The sequence below is a fragment of the Otolemur garnettii genome, unplaced genomic scaffold (genome assembly GCF_000181295.1).
Source record: "Otolemur garnettii isolate 467f Iridium unplaced genomic scaffold, OtoGar3 scaffold00038, whole genome shotgun sequence".
NCBI classification, from domain to species: Eukaryota; Metazoa; Chordata; class Mammalia; order Primates; family Galagidae; genus Otolemur; species Otolemur garnettii.
The window spans coordinates 903,980-921,800 of record NW_003852433.1 but is presented as its reverse complement, the minus strand read 5'-3'; the positions used below and the strand labels follow the sequence as shown (position 1 = coordinate 921,800).

General features: G+C 44.6%; 1 protein-coding gene across 4 annotated transcripts in view; it reads right to left on the bottom strand.

Moving 5' to 3' along the window:
• MYO18B (myosin XVIIIB) overlaps positions 1–17,821 on the bottom strand; it is a 262,880-nt gene that overhangs the window by 106,275 nt on the left and 138,784 nt on the right. For all 4 annotated transcript variants that reach the window (XM_023513322.1, XM_023513320.1, XM_023513324.1 and 1 more), the window contains 6 exons: positions 16,447–16,566; positions 16,116–16,224; positions 12,421–12,545; positions 9,261–9,415; positions 4,868–4,991; positions 3,939–4,139 (listed from right to left, as the gene is read on the bottom strand). In XM_023513322.1, the coding sequence (XP_023369090.1) occupies positions 3,939–4,139; positions 4,868–4,991; positions 9,261–9,415; positions 12,421–12,545; positions 16,116–16,224; positions 16,447–16,566 (834 nt within the window). The remainder of the gene's footprint in view (positions 1–3,938; positions 4,140–4,867; positions 4,992–9,260; positions 9,416–12,420; positions 12,546–16,115; positions 16,225–16,446; positions 16,567–17,821) is intronic.

The window sequence follows — 17,821 nt, the reverse complement described above, 5'->3', positions numbered from 1 at the left end:
ATGGAAAGAAACATGAAGAATCTTCAAAGAGCTAAAAAGTAAACCTTCCATTTGATCCTGCAATCCTATTACTAGGTATCTACCCAGAATAAATGATATGATCCATATAAAGCACCTGGCACCGTGCCTGAGACATAAATATTTCTCTTCACCCATTATTTTGAAAACAGAGAGAAAAGACTATTCCCTCCCTCCCTGGCAGCCTGACATCATTAAAAGCTGTGCTCTCACAAGGAGTTGAGGCTTTTAAACAAGCGTCTCCAAAACACATGGACAGCAGGTAAAGGGCTATGCATAATAATTTAAATTGTGTGAAGTCATATAAAAGGTTTCAAAATTGAAGGCAAAAGTTGTGGGTTCCAGTTCTAGTATGAGACTTCACTTTCCTAATCTGCATAATGGACAGATTAGCCCAAGCCCTGGTTTTTCAAGTTTTGTGGCATATTACAATTACCAACGCATTTTTAAAACATTTCCAATTGCAGGGCTTCATGCTAGACATATTTGATCGGAATCTTTGGGGAACAGGGTCTAAGAATATATATATTTGAAAGCTTTCATTCATCTCTACCTTTTAATGCTGTTGGGCCACAGAGTAATATTTGGAACCCAATAATATAGATGGGTTACACGTTAGAAACAATAACTTCCTGATCATTTACTGTACTGCCCCAATATCTCTCATTTAGCTCCCCAAAATTCACAAATTCTGTCTCTAACATGGAAATTACCTTGAGAAAACTCATGTAAAATGTTGGTTTTCCTGCTGCGTAGGGCAGTAGTTAAGAGCAAAAGGATAGTGAGGGTGGCGCCTGTGGCTCAAGGAGTAGGGCGCCAGCCCCATATACCGGCGGTGGCGGGTTCAAACCCGGCCCTGGCCAAAAACTACAAAAAATAAAAAAGGATCATGAGCCTGAGAGCCCTTGTCAGAAGGAAGCTGGGCTCATTGTAAACGTCAACTTCCTTCCCTTCCTTCTTTAAAATGACAGAGGTTATACGAAGATAATCCAAATCAAGAAGCCCGAGAAAGTAAATATAATATTTCCTTTTCATTTTTTCCTAGCCTCTTGGACATTCTTGATACCTGCAATATCATTTATGTCAAACTTATATGAGTTAACATAAAATTCTCAGAAAAAAAAAAAAGGTGCTATATTATAATCACTAAATATCTACTGGATGGTCTACAAGCACAAGGTTAGGGTGAAAGTTGAAGACGGATAAAGGTATTGAGTCAGCCTCACCTCCTGGGTAAGCTGAAGGGGAAAATTAGGAAGCTGCATTAACTTTGGGGTCCCTGGGGTTCCCGTAGTACATTTCTGCTTCCGAGCATGCTCCCATGCTGGTATGCTAAAGAGTTAAGGCAGTTTTCAAAAGTGCTAGAAGAAAAAGTATCCAATGTACTCAACCCTACTATGAAACTAATTTATAGCTTTCATATGAAAGCTATCGCCCAATTATACCCCAAGAATATGGGGAAGGGGGAGAGGGAGGGAAGGGAAGGGAGGAGGATGGGTGGAGGGAAGGTGATTGGTGGGACCACACCTATGATCCATCTTACAAGAGTACATGTGAATCCTTCTAAATGTAGAATATAAATGGCTTAACACAATAACTAAGAAAATGCCATGAAGGCTATGTTAACCAGTTTGGTGAAAATGTTTCAAATTGTATATAAAACCAGCACACTGTATCCCATGATTGCATTAATGTACACAGCTATGATTTAATAAAAAACAAACAAACACAACACAACACAAAACAAAAGTGCTTGTTTTGTCCTTGGCTCTGTGAGGATCCTGCTCAGCTAAAGAACACAGGGGTTGCTGCGCGATAGGGTACCATGACATCCTTCACAGACCTACTCTGATGGGTCTCCACCTTCTTCACAAACCTTTGCAAGTTCCTAGCTGGGGCTGGCAGGAAGCTAGGGGATTGGAGAGACTCTGTATTTCATTGTGCAGAGGAGAAGACTGAAGCCTAGAGAAAATGAGAGTTTGCCTAAAGTCACATAGTCAACAAGCTGCTTCAAAGACCCCCCATGACAGCTCCTTAAATGTCATACAGTTGTCCTGCCTCAAGGCCCTTGCGCCAGCTTTCCCCCTGCCTGAAACGCTCTCATTTAGCCAACTGTAGTGTTCAGTTTCAGTAAATGTCACTTATTCCAAGAAGCCTTCCCTGACCTCTCTCCTAACCCTGGTCCCATGACCAGATCTGCAAGTTAAATGCCTCTGTAACATGACTGTATGCTTTGGAAACGCAGAGGCAGTGTCCGTCTTGTTTATTATTGCGTCCTCAGCATCACAGGGAGCCTGACACAGACGAGCCACTTAAATACAGTTAACTGAGTAAGTGAAGGAGAGGTTCTGTGTTTTGTTGCTTTTGTTTGTCAGAGACAAATTCTCTGTTGCCCAGGCTGGAGTGTAGTGGCTCCATCATAGCTCACTGCAGCCTTCAACTCCTGGGCTCAAGGGATCCACTCATGTCCTGTCTTCTTTACTGCTCCTTAATGGGCATCCAAGGCTCTCCAGACCCTGTCTGTCCACACCCACCACCCCCACACCCTGACACGCAGGAGGCTCCGTCCTGACCGCATGGAGTAACCAAAAAGCAAGGGCTGGCACCCTGGCTCTTCCGTCCCTCTGCCACAGGGCTGCTCAGAGCAGACCCACGCCGCCTGGTCTGATTTTCTTGCATAAAGGGGTCCCAGCCTTTTAAAATCCACTTAACAATAGCTGCCTTTTTACAAAATCCCATATGAGGAATTTTCTTCAGTGCTAAGCCATCAGAAAAGGCCTTATTTCTCCTTGACATATTGGTTTGGTTTTTTTTAACTGGGGGATCATAAAAAGCATGTAATTCACATTTCCTTTTCTCTCTGGCTACCAGGGATATGAAAGCTATTAAAGGTGTAAGATCCTATGTTTTGTGTACCTGCATATTAATTCACTATCCCCACACACCCCCCCTTCTTAGCATCTATTTTAATTTGGACTTCTCTGACTCAGATTGCTTTATTTGTAATTTTTAAATATTATGCATATATCCAGGAAGCTGCCTCAAAGTCTTTATAGAGTGAGGTGAGCACACATATAAACAGTCAGGCCAATAAGATGCTCGCCTGGTGCTTTACTGAGAATACTAGCGTAAGAGCGTGTGCCACCCCTGTCTTATTCCCCTTAGTTATTTTATATTTGCCAAAGGCTAGCATGCCGCTCTTCCCTGAGGCTACGCAGGATGCCGTGCAGGCAGTAGGCATTCAAAACAGTGTGAAGTCACATGAAGCAGGTTCCAAATCCCACCCCCGCCACTCTTTCCAAGCCTCTAAGCCTCAACTTTCACATCTTTACAATGGAGATAAAACTAATATTTCTTCACAAGAGGTTTTTGTGGAGATTCATGAGAAAACGTGTGAGGAAGTGAAGGGCTGAGTTCAGAGCACAGACAGGGCTCAAGCAACATTAGATTGTTTGGTCAGCAGTTATTTTCAGCATCAACCATATACCTGGCCTCATTCTAGGCTCTAGAAATACACCAAAGCAAGGTCAACAACAGCGACAACCTGACTTCATGAAACTCATACTCCAATGGAAGAGAAAGCATGGAGCAAACTTTTAAAAATACTATCCCATATGCTGGTAGATACTGTGAAGTAGAGCAAACCAGCTAGGAGATGGAAGGTGACTATGGAACGGCAGTGGGGCTATCTGCAAGGTGATCAAGCCACCTGCCTCTGAGGATGGTAGGAGAGGGCCAGATCATTAACAATCTTAATAGAAGACTTAGGAGGTTAAAGACTCTCTGGGGTAATAGGGAGCCATGGAGGGATGAAGAGCAGCCACATTACATGCTCTTGCTATCTCTCTCTCTATATATAACATCACTCTGCATTGGAGCCAGCATGGCACAGGGCATCACCCCAGGCAGGGCTTTCCTACCTGTTCCAGCTGTTTGATGGTGTTTTTCTGCTGGTTCTGGATTTTCTGCTGTTCAAGAGCACCAGCCTCCAGCTTCCAGAGCCTCTCCTTCAAGGCAGCGACGCTATTTTCCCCCAGAGTGGGTGACTTCAGCAGCTCCCGCTTCTGCTCCTGCAGCATCTCCACCTCCTGCTTCAGCTGCAAGGTTTCCTGCTCTGTTTGCTACAGAGTGGGCAGAAACCCAGAGTGGCATGAGCACACCCTCTTCCTCCCCCGGGAATATGTCTGCAACCTGCTGGAGTGCGCTTTCCACTTGCCTGCCAAGGCATTCCCATCTCCACTGGACCTCAGGGCCCCTCAGCACCTGCTCTAACTCTTCCAGGTTAGAAAGTCAACTCCAGAGTCAAACAACCTTCCTAATGCCGCCATGTAGTTTCACTGTTACAAAGGGGTCGCAACCCACAGGTTGAGAACTGCTAGGTTAGAACATGAAGAAGCTGAATACCAGGCTAATGGGTTTAGAGGTTCTTATGGGACTAACAGGGAGCCACAGAAGGATGAGGAGCAGCCGAGTGAGGCACCTGGGTTGTATTTTAATAAAGTCCTCCCTCTGCATCAGATCCCGTGTAGGTTAGGATGACGCTCCTGGACAGGGCTATAGCTAACTCACTGTCTGCTGAGTTCCTGCACCTCCCTGGTAGACACCTTGGAATCTGCACTGATAACTGCAACAAGATCAAGACATCAAACGTAGAAGGTCGGATAATCAATTGTCCAGTCACTGTTGGTTTTTTAAACACATACTGGGACTCCTGACTACAGCTGCCTGACAGACCAGGACACCCATGCAGGGTTCTATCTCGGTCACCAATTTGTAACGGGTGTGTGATGGGATTTCCCGAGATCCAGCAGCAAAGAGCAAAGATGGCTCTGTGTCCCTCTCACCTTACCTTCAACTGCTGCTGAAGCTGGCCTAGCTCCCAGCGGACACTGGTGTTCTCCTGGGTCACCTTCTCTCGGAGGCCCTTCTCAAACACACACTCCCCCAGGGCCTGGGCCAGCTGCAGGTCAAACCTGTTGGGAGCAGAACATGTGTCAGGGTGCCACAGTGGGGGAAACTGAGGCAAGGACAGGGAGGAGCTGGAGAGAGGTGGTTTGTTTTGCCAAGAACCACAAGAAAAAGCCTGGGAGTGAGAAAAAGAGATTTAAGAAAGAAAATGAAAAGATGGAGGGTTTGGTCAATGCTTTGATGTAAAGTAGTGGATGTGGTAAGGGAATCTGGAATACTACAGCAATTTTAGGGCTTACATAAAGTTGTCACACAGAAAAAGTGATACTTAGTAGAAATCTGATGAAAACACATAGACAAAAACTAAAATAGAATAAAACAATATGCAGATATAGAATAAAAGATAACTACAAAAAGCTAACCTATCTGGTTTGCCAACACCTTTTAACTCCCCCAAGCCCAGGATTGACAGACCAGTGAACACTGGAATGAATACATACTTATATACACAAATAAGAGTAGTCTACATTTTATATTTTACGTCATTCTGTCTGGCTTATCTTCTCCTAAGCCAGAATAAAGCACACATGCTGGACATTCAGTCTTATCCTCATTTGTTTTCCAAGCATAAAACACAAAAACTAGAGAGTCCTACTCCTAGTAATCCAGGGAATTAGGAAACGCCTCGTTAGGGGCTTTCCTGCCCCTCTGTGATGGTGACCACTAGGTGAGAGGCAGTCTCAGCTTCACATCCTCCAGTCAGTTTCCTCAGCCTCCCAGCCCCTAGAACAGATGAGAAAACCTATAAAGAGCCTTTGCCAAGCCTCATAAGACGCGGAGTCACCTGCTCTCGTCCCATTGTTCCTGAGAACTTGATAAGGCAGAACTGAGTATGGAGTTTGAGCTTTGGTGACAAGAAAGTCCTCCTTGTTACAAGAATATCCAGTGCCCCTTAATACTCAATGGTCATTCAAAGTCTCAGACACAGAGCACAGGAGGGAGTCCTCCTGCTGGAGCTGTTTCATTGGCTGTCGGTGACATCACTCCACATGTTCTACCCTGCCACCGAGTGGGAGCTTTGTGATGACAGTGAAGCTCAAGCTGTCCCAATGTTCCAGCCCCTGGGCTGTGGTCCTTACAACAATACAGCAAGAAACCTATGTTATTATATCCATTTACAGAGGAGTAAATGAAGTTCTGAGAGGAGGAATAATTCAGTCCCACCTTCCGGAGTGCTAGGAATCGTCTTGAGCCCGGCTCCCCTAGTGTCTCAGCTATTCCTCCATCTACTTGTTTATTCCTGAAACAGGTGAGGTGAGCTAGTCAGACCCAGACTGTAACTGATCCTGCAAAGGGATCCCTGACTTAACAGGCCACTTAATGCCAAAAAATGACTCCTATAGACCCTGATTCCTAGCACACATGGATGGACCAACTGCCTGAGGACAGACAGACTTGCACACCCCCTTCACCCCACCAGGAGCAGGTCTGCAGTCCAGCCGCCTCCTGTGAGTGTGAGAGTCAGTAGGGCTAGTCCAAGGCTTACCCCAAAAGTTCTGTCAGAGCTAGCAACTGAGCTTTGTGACCCATAGGGTCACCATAGCAACCAGAACCCAACCCCAGATGGAAGCATTCTGGGCCACTCTGAACTTTGAAGCCAAAGTGGAGACAAGAGACCTTTACCAGCACAGAGACATGACTCAATCCTGGGCCCATCAAACTAAGGAGACAGCTGCAGCCACAATTTAATTAAATTTCGAGAGATGCAAGAAGTGTCACTGATTTCTAGAATTCTCTCTCACCATAGTCATTCTGTCTGAATTTCCCCCATTAGACTGAGACTTCCGCTGCCCTCTTAGTTTCCCTACTAAAATTCAAATCCACCTGGGGTTTGGTGCCCATAGCTCAGTGGTTAGGGCACTGGCCACGTGCACCGGGCTGGTAGGTTCAAACCTGGCCTGGGCCTACTAAACAAACAAACAAATAGCCCGGTGTTGTGGCTGATGCCTGTAGTCCCAGCTATTAGGGAGGCTGAGCAAGAGAATTGCTTGAGCACAGGGGTTTGAGGTTGCTGTGAGCTGTGACATCACAATACTCTACAGAGGGCACAAAGTGAGACACTGTCTCAATTAAAAAAAAAAGTTCACTTGGAAAGTTAATGCCTGCTAACTGCAATTAACATAAAAAAATAATAGTTTCTGCCACGAGATAGTAGCAGAGCAGAGGGATCACAAGGCAGATAAGTTTCAAGAGGAGCAAATGCAAATATGAAGAAATGGGTATGTTCCCAGGGGACATCACTTACAAGTGTCTAGAATGAGGGATTCTACCCAATGGGGCCACAGAAAGGCCAGAGAGATGGCATTTTGTTGACTGCACAAATTTCTGAGACTGGACCCTACCCACTGAGACAAAGTCTCTCAGAACAGGCGTGGAACCCACAGTTGGAAGCCCAAGGGTCACATCTAGGAGAGACCTAGGAGATAACAGTGTCCACACCTCTCACTTCACAGACGGGGTCTGCCAGAGATATTCTTTGGGATCAGGTGATCCATTAAGTCCAAGCACTCATCTGAAACATGAGTCACTCTCTGGCCCAGGGAAGTGGTATGGTTTGACAAGGTCACACAGTGAGTGGCCAAGGAACAGCTGACCCCTTTTCTTGACTGCAAAGGTAAGGCTTAACCAGCGCACTTATGAGGATGCAGAAAAGGAAACAGAATAAGATAGCAACAAAAAGAGAACAAAACTTTCTTATCTAGGGGAGGGGCACGCTAACAACCTCCAGAAGATTTTCTTTTTAAGATGAAGACACCAGCTCAGCAAAGTTGACACATAAATGATATAAATATATATTTAATGCAGATCAAGTCCAAAATCTATGCTACCCCCGTAGAAATATAATTCTCCTTGCTATCTCTTGGGCAAGAGGCACCTTCAGTAAAATCACATTTTGGCTTGCATAGTAAATTTTTTCTGTGTTTTATTCTGGGTCTTCTAAAAGGGGCTGCCTTCGACCGATTTGCCTTCTAAGAAGTTTCTATTAGGGTTTGCCTATCTCAAAACAGGAACCCTGCACACCTTTACCCTCAACCAAGTGAGCTGAAGTATGCTAGACACAGCCAAGTTGTCCAGGGATCAAAGCATCACAGGTACTGAGGTTCTGCACAAGGAAACCCATGATTGTATGTGATTGTATGGACCAGGCTCCATCTTCACCTGGTGCTGACAGCATCCTGATGGGAGACCAGTGGGTAGAATGGAGATGGGCACCTTGTTGGCACACAAGGCCCAGTCTCTGCCAGAATTGCTCCCTCGTGATATGAGAGTCCAAATCATAAATAAAAAAGGCAGAGACTCCTGTCTTTTGGGAGCCTTTCTTATTAATGATTTGGACTCTCATATCACGATGGAATGCCTCTCTTCATTCTCTTGCCCATTTTTTTTTTTTTTTTTTTTTTTTGAGACGAGAGTTTCACTCTGTTGCTCCACACTGGAGTTCCATGGTGTCATAGCAACCTCAGATTCCTGGGTACAAGGAACCCTCTTACCTCAGCCTCTAGAGTAGCTGGAACTACAGGCATGTGCCACCACACCCAGCTCCTTTTTATCTATTTTTAGTGTCACTCTGGTTCAGGCTGGTCTCAAACTCCTGAGCCAAGCAATCCACCCGCCTTGGCCTCCCAAAGTGCTAGGATTATAGACATGAGTCACCATGACCAATCTCTTGCCTAATTTTTTTTAGAGAATAATACATTTTAGGCATACAGACACAAAAATCTATAACAAATTTTTAGCAAAGTGATTCCAGCAACACATAAAAAGAATTATACACCATGACCAAGCGGGTACCAACCGTATCATTTATTCCTCACCACAAGAGGGCGAGCTCGCCCCCAACCCAGGGATAAGAAACCTGAAGGCCAAGAAGGGCTGAAAGACCAGTCCAGGCTCTTAAGGAGAGAGAGGCACAGCTGGGGCTTGAGCTGTGCCTGGGCTTCTAACTACCACGCTTGCCTGTCTGTCTTCACCCTCTGCAACAAACTCTTCACTGGACAAGCAGGGATGTTGTCAATGAAGACCCAGGAAGACTAAGAAAGTTGTCCAAGGTCCCTGGTCAAGGGGGTAACACAGCTGAGACTAGGCTAACGAAAAACTATCCTTTTTTGTTAAATTCTCAGGGGAAACGAACAGGGATAAGATGTGAGGGGAGGGGAAAGAAAATTAGAGCAAAACAAGGGCGTTAAGTCCCACAGAGAAGGCTTCGGAAAAGACCCCAGAGACCCCAGAAGACCCCCTGGCAGCCTGGGTGATGGTGCCGGGACACAACTCACTTCTTTTGCTTCTTCTCTAGCTCGTGGTTGCGGCTTTGCTGGTTTTCCAGCAAGACACGGGTGTCCTCCAGGTCACAGGTCAGATGGTGGCTCTTCCTCTTCAGTTGGTGAGCTGTCTTCTTGGCCCCCTCGTAAGCGCTTTGCAGCTCCGTGAGCTACGGGGGTAAGAGAATGAATTACCAGGCTCTGTTGGTGCTGACTGGGCTTTTAACTTGGTATTTCAAAGATTTGCCATTTCCAAGGTGTATAATGGGAAGACGGCCGACCGTGGAGCTGGAAAGACCCAGTCTTGACCGCTTTCCACCAGTGTTGTCTACAGGAAGCTATTTCTCTGAGCCTTAGTTTGCTGAGACATGAAATGTCTATAATTCCATCAATCTCTTAGGGTTATTCTCACTTTTTCTCAATAAATCTCCTGCCAGCACAATCACAGATTCCTTACCTGCCTTTACGTGATGACTCAATCCCTTATCAGTTTGTATCATGGGGTGGGTGGGGGGGAGATACGAGATTAACCTCGAAGCTGCCAAAATGACATCCCCAGAAAATCTGACCAAGAAACCCAAGAAATAGGCCTTGAAGGTTAAAATCACAAATGGCACTTTGGATAAGCTGAATTATATGGAAATGTGAACAGCCTTCAACAAACAGAAAAGCAAAGCCTCTCGCATCTTCCTCCAGGAAACACCTTCCCAAATGCCCTAGTTTAGATCTGGGAAAGAGCGCAACTCAGCACGCTCGCTTTGAAGAAACGGCCTCATTAAAGAATTGCTTTAAATAAGCAAAACTCTGAGTTAATGAAGCCTGTAATTCTAAATTCAGTATTTGAAGTCAAATGGGATGTTTTCTTATATTCTGCTGCTCAGAAAAGGTTGCAGTGTTATTACTTTTTAATGTAGCGTGAATATCCCCTTCCTCAGGGTAACTGACCAAACTTTGTGATTTGTTACTAAGGAACTGGGCTACTTCCCTGCGGCTTTCTTTCTGTGTTTATCCGTGCTTCAGGATGTCTCTTGAGAATGACAATATAGTGTCTGTCTTGAAAGGGACCATTCAAACCATCACCACCACCACAGAGGGTACTAAATCTCACTTCTGTTGTTTATAAAATCCCCTGTGATTTCACCCTGACCTACCTCTGCAAAGTGATCACATGACACTCTTCTCTCAACTGAGGATGTAAGATAGGCAAATATGACATCCATCCTATGGCTTTTACTTCGAATGACAGAGAGTAAGAAATAAGCAGGTAAATATAATACAGCACACTGAGGCTTGTAACTGGGGAAACCCCCAGATTTCCCAACATAATCTGCATTAGCAAAGATTTTCTGGAGAGAGTTACATTGAACCTGAGATCTTAATAATAGTTGGAGATATCAAGGCAAGAGAGAGAAAGACTGTTTGGGGAAGAAGAAACAGCATATGCAAAGGCCCAGAGGTGAGAAAGGATCAGGCATTTTAGGAGGGAGAGAAAAAAAGAGTGTGTTTGGAGTCAGTCGTGTGCTGGGGATGGCTGGTACTGATTTATGGGAGCCAATTCTACACGTCTCTTCCAAATTCCATGTTCAGTGACATCACAATAGCAGTTTGAAATTGGCCATGGTGGGAATATTTACACCATGGAGGTTGGCACGGGCTACAAATTAGGGCTTTTTATTTTTCCCCCAGAAAGCCATTTACTAGTACACCATTGGCTAGAGTTTAGACTGGCTACAATGTAGCCCAGGGAGATATGAGATAAGAGAAGACAGGAAAAGAGGCCAAACTACGTGACACTGCATTCATCCAGAAAGACTAGATACGATGATAGCAGGTAGAGATAAGATTGCATCAGATTGGTAGTGTCTAGTTTCCCTTTTAAGAAGTAAGGCAATCTCAAGATAGCAAATTTGCAAAGGACACAAAGCCATAGCAGCAGTGGTACATGCTAGTATTATGGCAGCCAGGATGGGGGTGGGGGAAGAGCAGTTGATAGATCCAGAAATAACCGTAAGGGTAGAAGCTATGTGTGAATGCCCGGGCAGGGCACTGGAGACAGGAGACAAAGTCTTGGAAGGTGAGGCATTGGGATGAAGCTCCCTGCATTGTTAGGGCCTTCAGAGTGAGAAGGAGCAAAAATGCTCCACTAACTGGCCTGGAAGGTGATAAGATAGCCTGCAGACCCCTCACATGCATAGTCTAATGCTGATGTGACAGGAGGCAGCGCTCAGGTGGTGACGCCAGTGATGGGGAGTGCCTATAAATACAGATGAAGCTTTGCTTGCTCACTCACCGCTCACCTCCTGCTGTGCAGCCCAGTTCCTAACAGGCCATGGACCAGTACCAGTCTGTGGCCAGGGGTTGGGGATCACAGTTCTAAAAGAACACACCAACAACTCTGTTATCAAGGGACTCCCATTAAAATCAGTAAAAAGTAAAAACACAAAAAATTAAAATCTGCCGAAGACCAACTCATACTAAAAATAACTAAACACACACACAAAATAATTTATCATGAAAGAAGCATTAAATAAGGATTTCACAGTGCAGAATCCCTGGACTACTGGGGTAGGAGCAGAGGGCCCCATTGAAGATGAGCTCACGATCAGAATCTACAAAACACATGAAGAAAAAAGTATACTGCAAGATTCAGCATACTTTTTGTTCACAGAGCAATCTGAAAGAAAACGGAATGATTCCTTGGCTGCAGTGTGGCAGTAGTTGAGGGGAGAGGCCAGAGGCCAGGAGACAAGGAAAGAGGCTATTGCCCTTGTCCAGTTGAGAGCTGAAGGGAGCATATTAGAAGAGAGACAATGGGAATGGATAAAATGTGACTATTTTAGGAACATAAGATAATCATGTGATAGATGAGAAATCTGAGATAAAGTGATTTCTGTAAGGGTCCAAGCAGAAATGGAATTGGAACTCAGATATCCTGAGTTGATGTTCATGTTCTTTATACCACTGAGCGGTCTTTTCCTGGATAGAAATATTTCCCCCAAAAGTAACAAAAGTATTTTCTATATCTCACTATGATCAGCATTTGTACTAACAGTGGAGGTGATGCTCTCTTTCTCCCTCCAGGGACTGGCCAATGCCAGGGTCACCCACAGCGGAGGTGAGAACCTGCCCCTCCCTGACACCTCTGTGGCCCACATGAGCCACCACTGAATCTTACCTTCTGCTCCAGCTCCTTCCTGCAGGTCAGCTCCGAGTCCAGCCTCCCCTCACACTGCTGTAGACGCTTCCTGAGGAACTCGTTCTCCATCTGGGCACAGTCGAAGCGCATCTGCCACTCATCTGCTGTTTAACAGTGAGGGAGACAGAGTGAAGGTAAGGCAGGAGGGAGAGCAGCTCCTTTCCCTTTCTTGGCTCTTCACATGCAATTCTGCAATATTCATGGAGCTCCTGCACCTCAGCCTTGGTCTAAGAAACTATCCTTTAAGTCCAAGATTTAAAAACCTCTCCCTCCAGGCAGCCTCTCCTGACTACCCCCCACTGCCTAAAGCTCTTGATTATTCACTCTCCCAGGATCAGTTGCCTAATGCTATTCAATTGCTTCTACAAGGGTACTCATACCTTGCTTTACCCAGCTGAATGGACAAGGGGATCTGTTTGGGTCAGCTGTGAGTCCTTCACACACTCTAAAAGAATATTGCCAAGCATGTTGATGCAAGCTCAGCACTTGCTTAACAAACCTAACAAAAATCATTAGACAAAAGGAATAATCCCATTGGCCAACCTCAGAGTATGTAATTATTGAGTGTTGCTTGAATTAACAAATAAATAAGTTAGCAATAATTGAAGAGTCTACTACCCGTATACCTATAGGAATACTGGTCACAAGATATCTCTGTAAGATAACATGGATAAAAAATCTTTTTGTTAGATAAAAACCTCAAAAAAATCATTTTCTGGTTTGACTAAAACTATTTGATGGAAGAGAGTGGGCTAGTGTAGTTATGATGTCTTGTCTTTTGACCATGTAAATAATAATGTCTCTTTGGTAAGTAGAGCTATAAAAAAACATTTCACAAGTGGACAGCCTGTGATAGAGACTATCCACTTATTCATCTATCATCCATCCATCCATTCATCAATCCATCCTTCTATCCATCCATCCAAACACACATTGAGCACACTACTTTGTATGAGGCACAAGGGATAAAGAAATGAATTAAAAGCCATTTCCACTCGCCCTCCAGGATAAATCTAGTGGAGGAGAAAACAAACATGTAAAAAATGTAGCTGTAAGCTAGTAGGACCGAGGGTCTCATAAAGAAGCTTAAGGAAATTCAGAAGAGGACTCAGATTCATCAGAGCAAAAACTTGTTTTGTTCGTCACAGCGTACTCAGAAAACACTATAATGCTTAGCATACAATAAATGCTCAATAAGTTTCACTGGCTGGTGGATGGATGAATGGGTAGTGGGTAGATGATGGGTTGGATGTTAGGGTGGACAGATAGGTTGGGTGCATGGATGAATGGATGATTAGTAGATAGATGAATGCGTATATGCATGAATGAATGGACTGATAAATGGATAGATAATAAACATGGGGTAGATGGAAAGATGGATGGATGGATGGATGGATGGAGTAAGGAATGGTAGGGTAGATAGATAGGTGGAGTGAGGAATGGAAACCCGGCAGGATGGATGGATGGATGTTAGGATTAAGTGCCTGGAAGAACTAACCCCAATAGAGATTTCCACACAACTAACCCAAAGAAGGATGATATAATAGTAAACAGTTAAAGACTGTTCAAATTTCCACCAAGACAAATAATATCATGATGGGAAAAGAATCCCATCTCTTTGCCAGGAAGAAGCCTCAGGGTAACAAGCCTGCATGGCCTGCGAAAGGAAGAGGAGGCTGCAGCAAGAATTTCTGCAGCTGCCAAGGGCTCCGTGCTATACCGTGCTACAGAGCAAGTGCCGTAAGCAAGTGAGGAAACTATTCTCCATCCTTCGAGATCCATTTCCACCTCTGACTTCCCTGACATGGGCACTGCTGTCACTCAGCATGTGTAATTCAAATTTCCACCGGCCAGTCTCCTTGACCCAGCATTTATCTGTTTTCTCCATTTACACTGCAAGTACCCGTCCAGTGTCCAGCTTGGTGCTGAGCACATATCATACAGGGTTCTCTTTAAATATTTATCTGTGCATAAAAGAAAAAATTTTTAATAATTAATACTCCATCTTGAACCATAGAGGAGGTTGTGGTACCATTGCAGTGGTATAATTAAAATGTGTTATTGCTTCTTTCAACTTTCTATATTTCAGAAATTTTCTGTAATGAGTATGTATTGCTTTCTTAATGAAAGACAAAACATTTGTGGGTCGGCTTCTTGGAATGAGCATCCGGAGATGAGAGACTATATAGCATTGTGACCAATGTGCCCATGAGCTAAGCACATCTCCCCCGCTCATTAACTCCTCACTCTTCCCACAGGAGACGCACTAGGGACATCATTTAGACGTGAATCGCAGTCAGATGAAACCAGTGCAGGTGCTCTTCTGGGGGAAACTGCTTTGCCCCATGCTTCTGGTTCTGTGCCAACATGGGCCCCTCTCCCTAAGTGTCGCCTACCTGTTGGCTCTCCCATATCAGAAAACCCCAAATTCCTCTGTTAAACCTCCCTGGTAAGTACCTCCCTGAGGGGACCTAAAGTGGAAGGAGTGGAGCAGAAAACAAATGCACCTGGTCTCGCCCCTACACACCCCTGTTCCTGGGAGTGCCCCTCATATTTCAAAGGCACAAATGGAAGGGATGATGGTGACATGTTATAAAAGCTGATATGCTGGAGGTTCTCACCCAACCCTGTTGGGCTAAGGAGGGTAAAACACACAGCGGGAAGTTTACAAAGGTGTCGCCACGTCATCCAACCATAACAGATATGTCTCCAGGCAGCTGTATAAGAAGGGGACCTGCTGGCACTACTGAGCACATCTATGATTGGTAGAGCCCAAGTCCTCACTCCTCACCGTTCAGTGACTGTCGAGCGCCTAATGCACCTTTACCATCCGTAAAATGGTAATTTCTGTTCCATGGGTTGTTGTGAGGCTGGACGGTGATTTCATTATTCCCCGTAATAACAAGGATAAAGCTAGTCAGCCCTCTGGGCCACACGTACATAGCTAAACACTTTCTAGTGACCGTTGAAGACGATCTCGAAGATTAAGAAACTGAAGAATAACAATTTCTTTGCCTGACGCCACCAATCCCATAAGAGAGTCGAAATTCAAATCCATAAAGGTAACTTCACAGATTCAACTTTGAAGTACTAAACGGCCTTCCTCAAAATTTGTTTTTAAAATAAATTTTATTTTTAAAATAAATATGTATATAAATGAATATGCACCTAATCCATAGAGTCACTGTTTTTTAAATCTTTCTTTGAATGATTACTACACAGCAGCTATAACACTGATGATTTCTTATTTGGCTGGGATTGTTGGATTATCTGTTTAATGCCTGCCTGTTGCATTGGCCTATAAGCTAAGGTGACCAGACGTCCTGCTTTTGGCAGGACAGTCCCAATTTTTAACAATTTGTCCCATGTCCCATGGCGTTTTAAAAAAGTCCCGCATTCTATGAAAATTTGTGTTGTTCCGTATAGACAAAATTTTTAATTAAGAATCCCCCCACCCCCCACCCCCGGTCAATGGTGTCCCACTTTACCAATGTTAAAATCTGGTCACCTTACTATAAGCTCCAAGAAGGCAGAGGCTGCACTTGTCAATTCCAGCCCCTCGTGCAGTGTGTAGCACCCAGTGAGTACTCAATGTGTCTCTAGACATGAATGAATGAAATGAAAAGGCGGCTGTTCCCACCAGCGTCCAGCCCGAGGGTTCCCAGGCTGCTCACCTCCTCCAGTGCAATTCCTTTCCAAAGCATTCAATTGAATTTTCTGTTGTGCTTCTTCTAACCTTTTCTGCACATCTTCCAAGTTTTTCTGCACTTGCTCATACTTGCTCTGGAAGAAAAGGTGCAAAGTCCAAACTGGAGCTTGGTGGACAAACATGGACTGGTCTTCAGAACCATGGCGCCTCCAAGGCTACACCTTAGGAACACCCAAATGCCCCCGGGACCCTTGAGCATGGGAGTCAGTCAACCTCTGTATCTTGCTTAGGCTCACCAGTCCCAGTGTGAGCACAGGGGGAGGCCCAACTACTTCCAGCCACCGCTGACCACTCACCTTGAGCTCCTGGACCTCCCGGGAGGCCTGCAGCCGCTCTGCCCGCTCACTCTCCAGCACCTGGCAGGCCACATCCCCTTTAAAGTGCTCATCAGCAAGCTCTGTGGTCAAGTCTGCAATCTGGGAGTGGAGATGGCATGGTCAAGGAGGGGGGCATTCCTAGGGACCCTTCTCCCCATGTGTACACTCCCTTGGGCAAATAAATACCCAGCTATCGTGGAAAAGCAGCCATGAGTATCATAACCAAGTAGTTACACTACATAAACAGAATGTCATCGGTCATGGTGTGGTAGAATTCTTGGTCCAACACTCTGTAGCTATGTGACTTTAAACCAAGTAGAGATTCTGATTCTCAGTTTTCTCAATGTCAAAGGCGGTGGGGAGAGGGGTGCATAACTTACAGAATTGCTAAGGGTGAGAATACACAGGATGTACCTGGCACGTGGTATAAGTGTTTGATTTTATCCATATTTTTAAAATTTTTCTTACCACAATAATGACTACATAGTAAGTGCTCAATTAAAAAACTAGCTATTTTAAGGGAATATCTTCCTAACCAACCTTCACTGAGCCATCTCACTGGAGTGACCAACACTGTCCTTCAGTAAAACACACCTGTGACTGCTCACCACACCAGAATGCTCGCAGCCAGGTCACCTCTCTACAGGTCCCCGTGGCTCATCTGCCCCTACCAGATGACAGCCTTGCACACCCAGGATCATTTTTTGTGCTCCCAAACTATTTATTCTTGTTGTATTTTTACTGTAATTATCTGTTTAGCTAGCCCTTACATAAACTTAAAAAGTAAGACTGGACAAAGAGTTTCCATGAAACTAGGTTGAACACTTTGGAAGGAGTTAGTAAAGGTAAGCTTACTTAAAAAAATGCTGCCAAGTAAATGTACATGCAACACCTAAAAAAGGAGGTAAATATAGTTCTCTGCATTCAGACTGCTTTGCCATTTGCTCTATTTTAAAGAAGTCAAAACCGGAAATCATATGGTTGTGTGTTAGGAGTGTGGTTTAAGAAAGAAAAAAGGGGAACTTTAGTTAGATGCTGATGCTCAGGAGGATGTGTTCCTACATCAGAAATGCAGCAACTTAAGGCATATACATTTTAAGTTAAAAATAGATTTTTTTATGAATTCCCACTTGCACTGACTTTTTCCCCTCTCTGATTAACTGACCGACCAACAGATGCCAAACAGGTCAGGACTTTTGTGATATGATTGGTCCAAAATGCAGACGTCGGTGTTTGAGTATACACCAAAGGTAAGGACAGGAAGAGATTAGTAAAGTGTTTATGCCCCAGAGTCTCAGAAGCAATCTTGCATAGAAGTGAGGGAGCTTGGAAAACTGAGATTACCTCTTCTAAG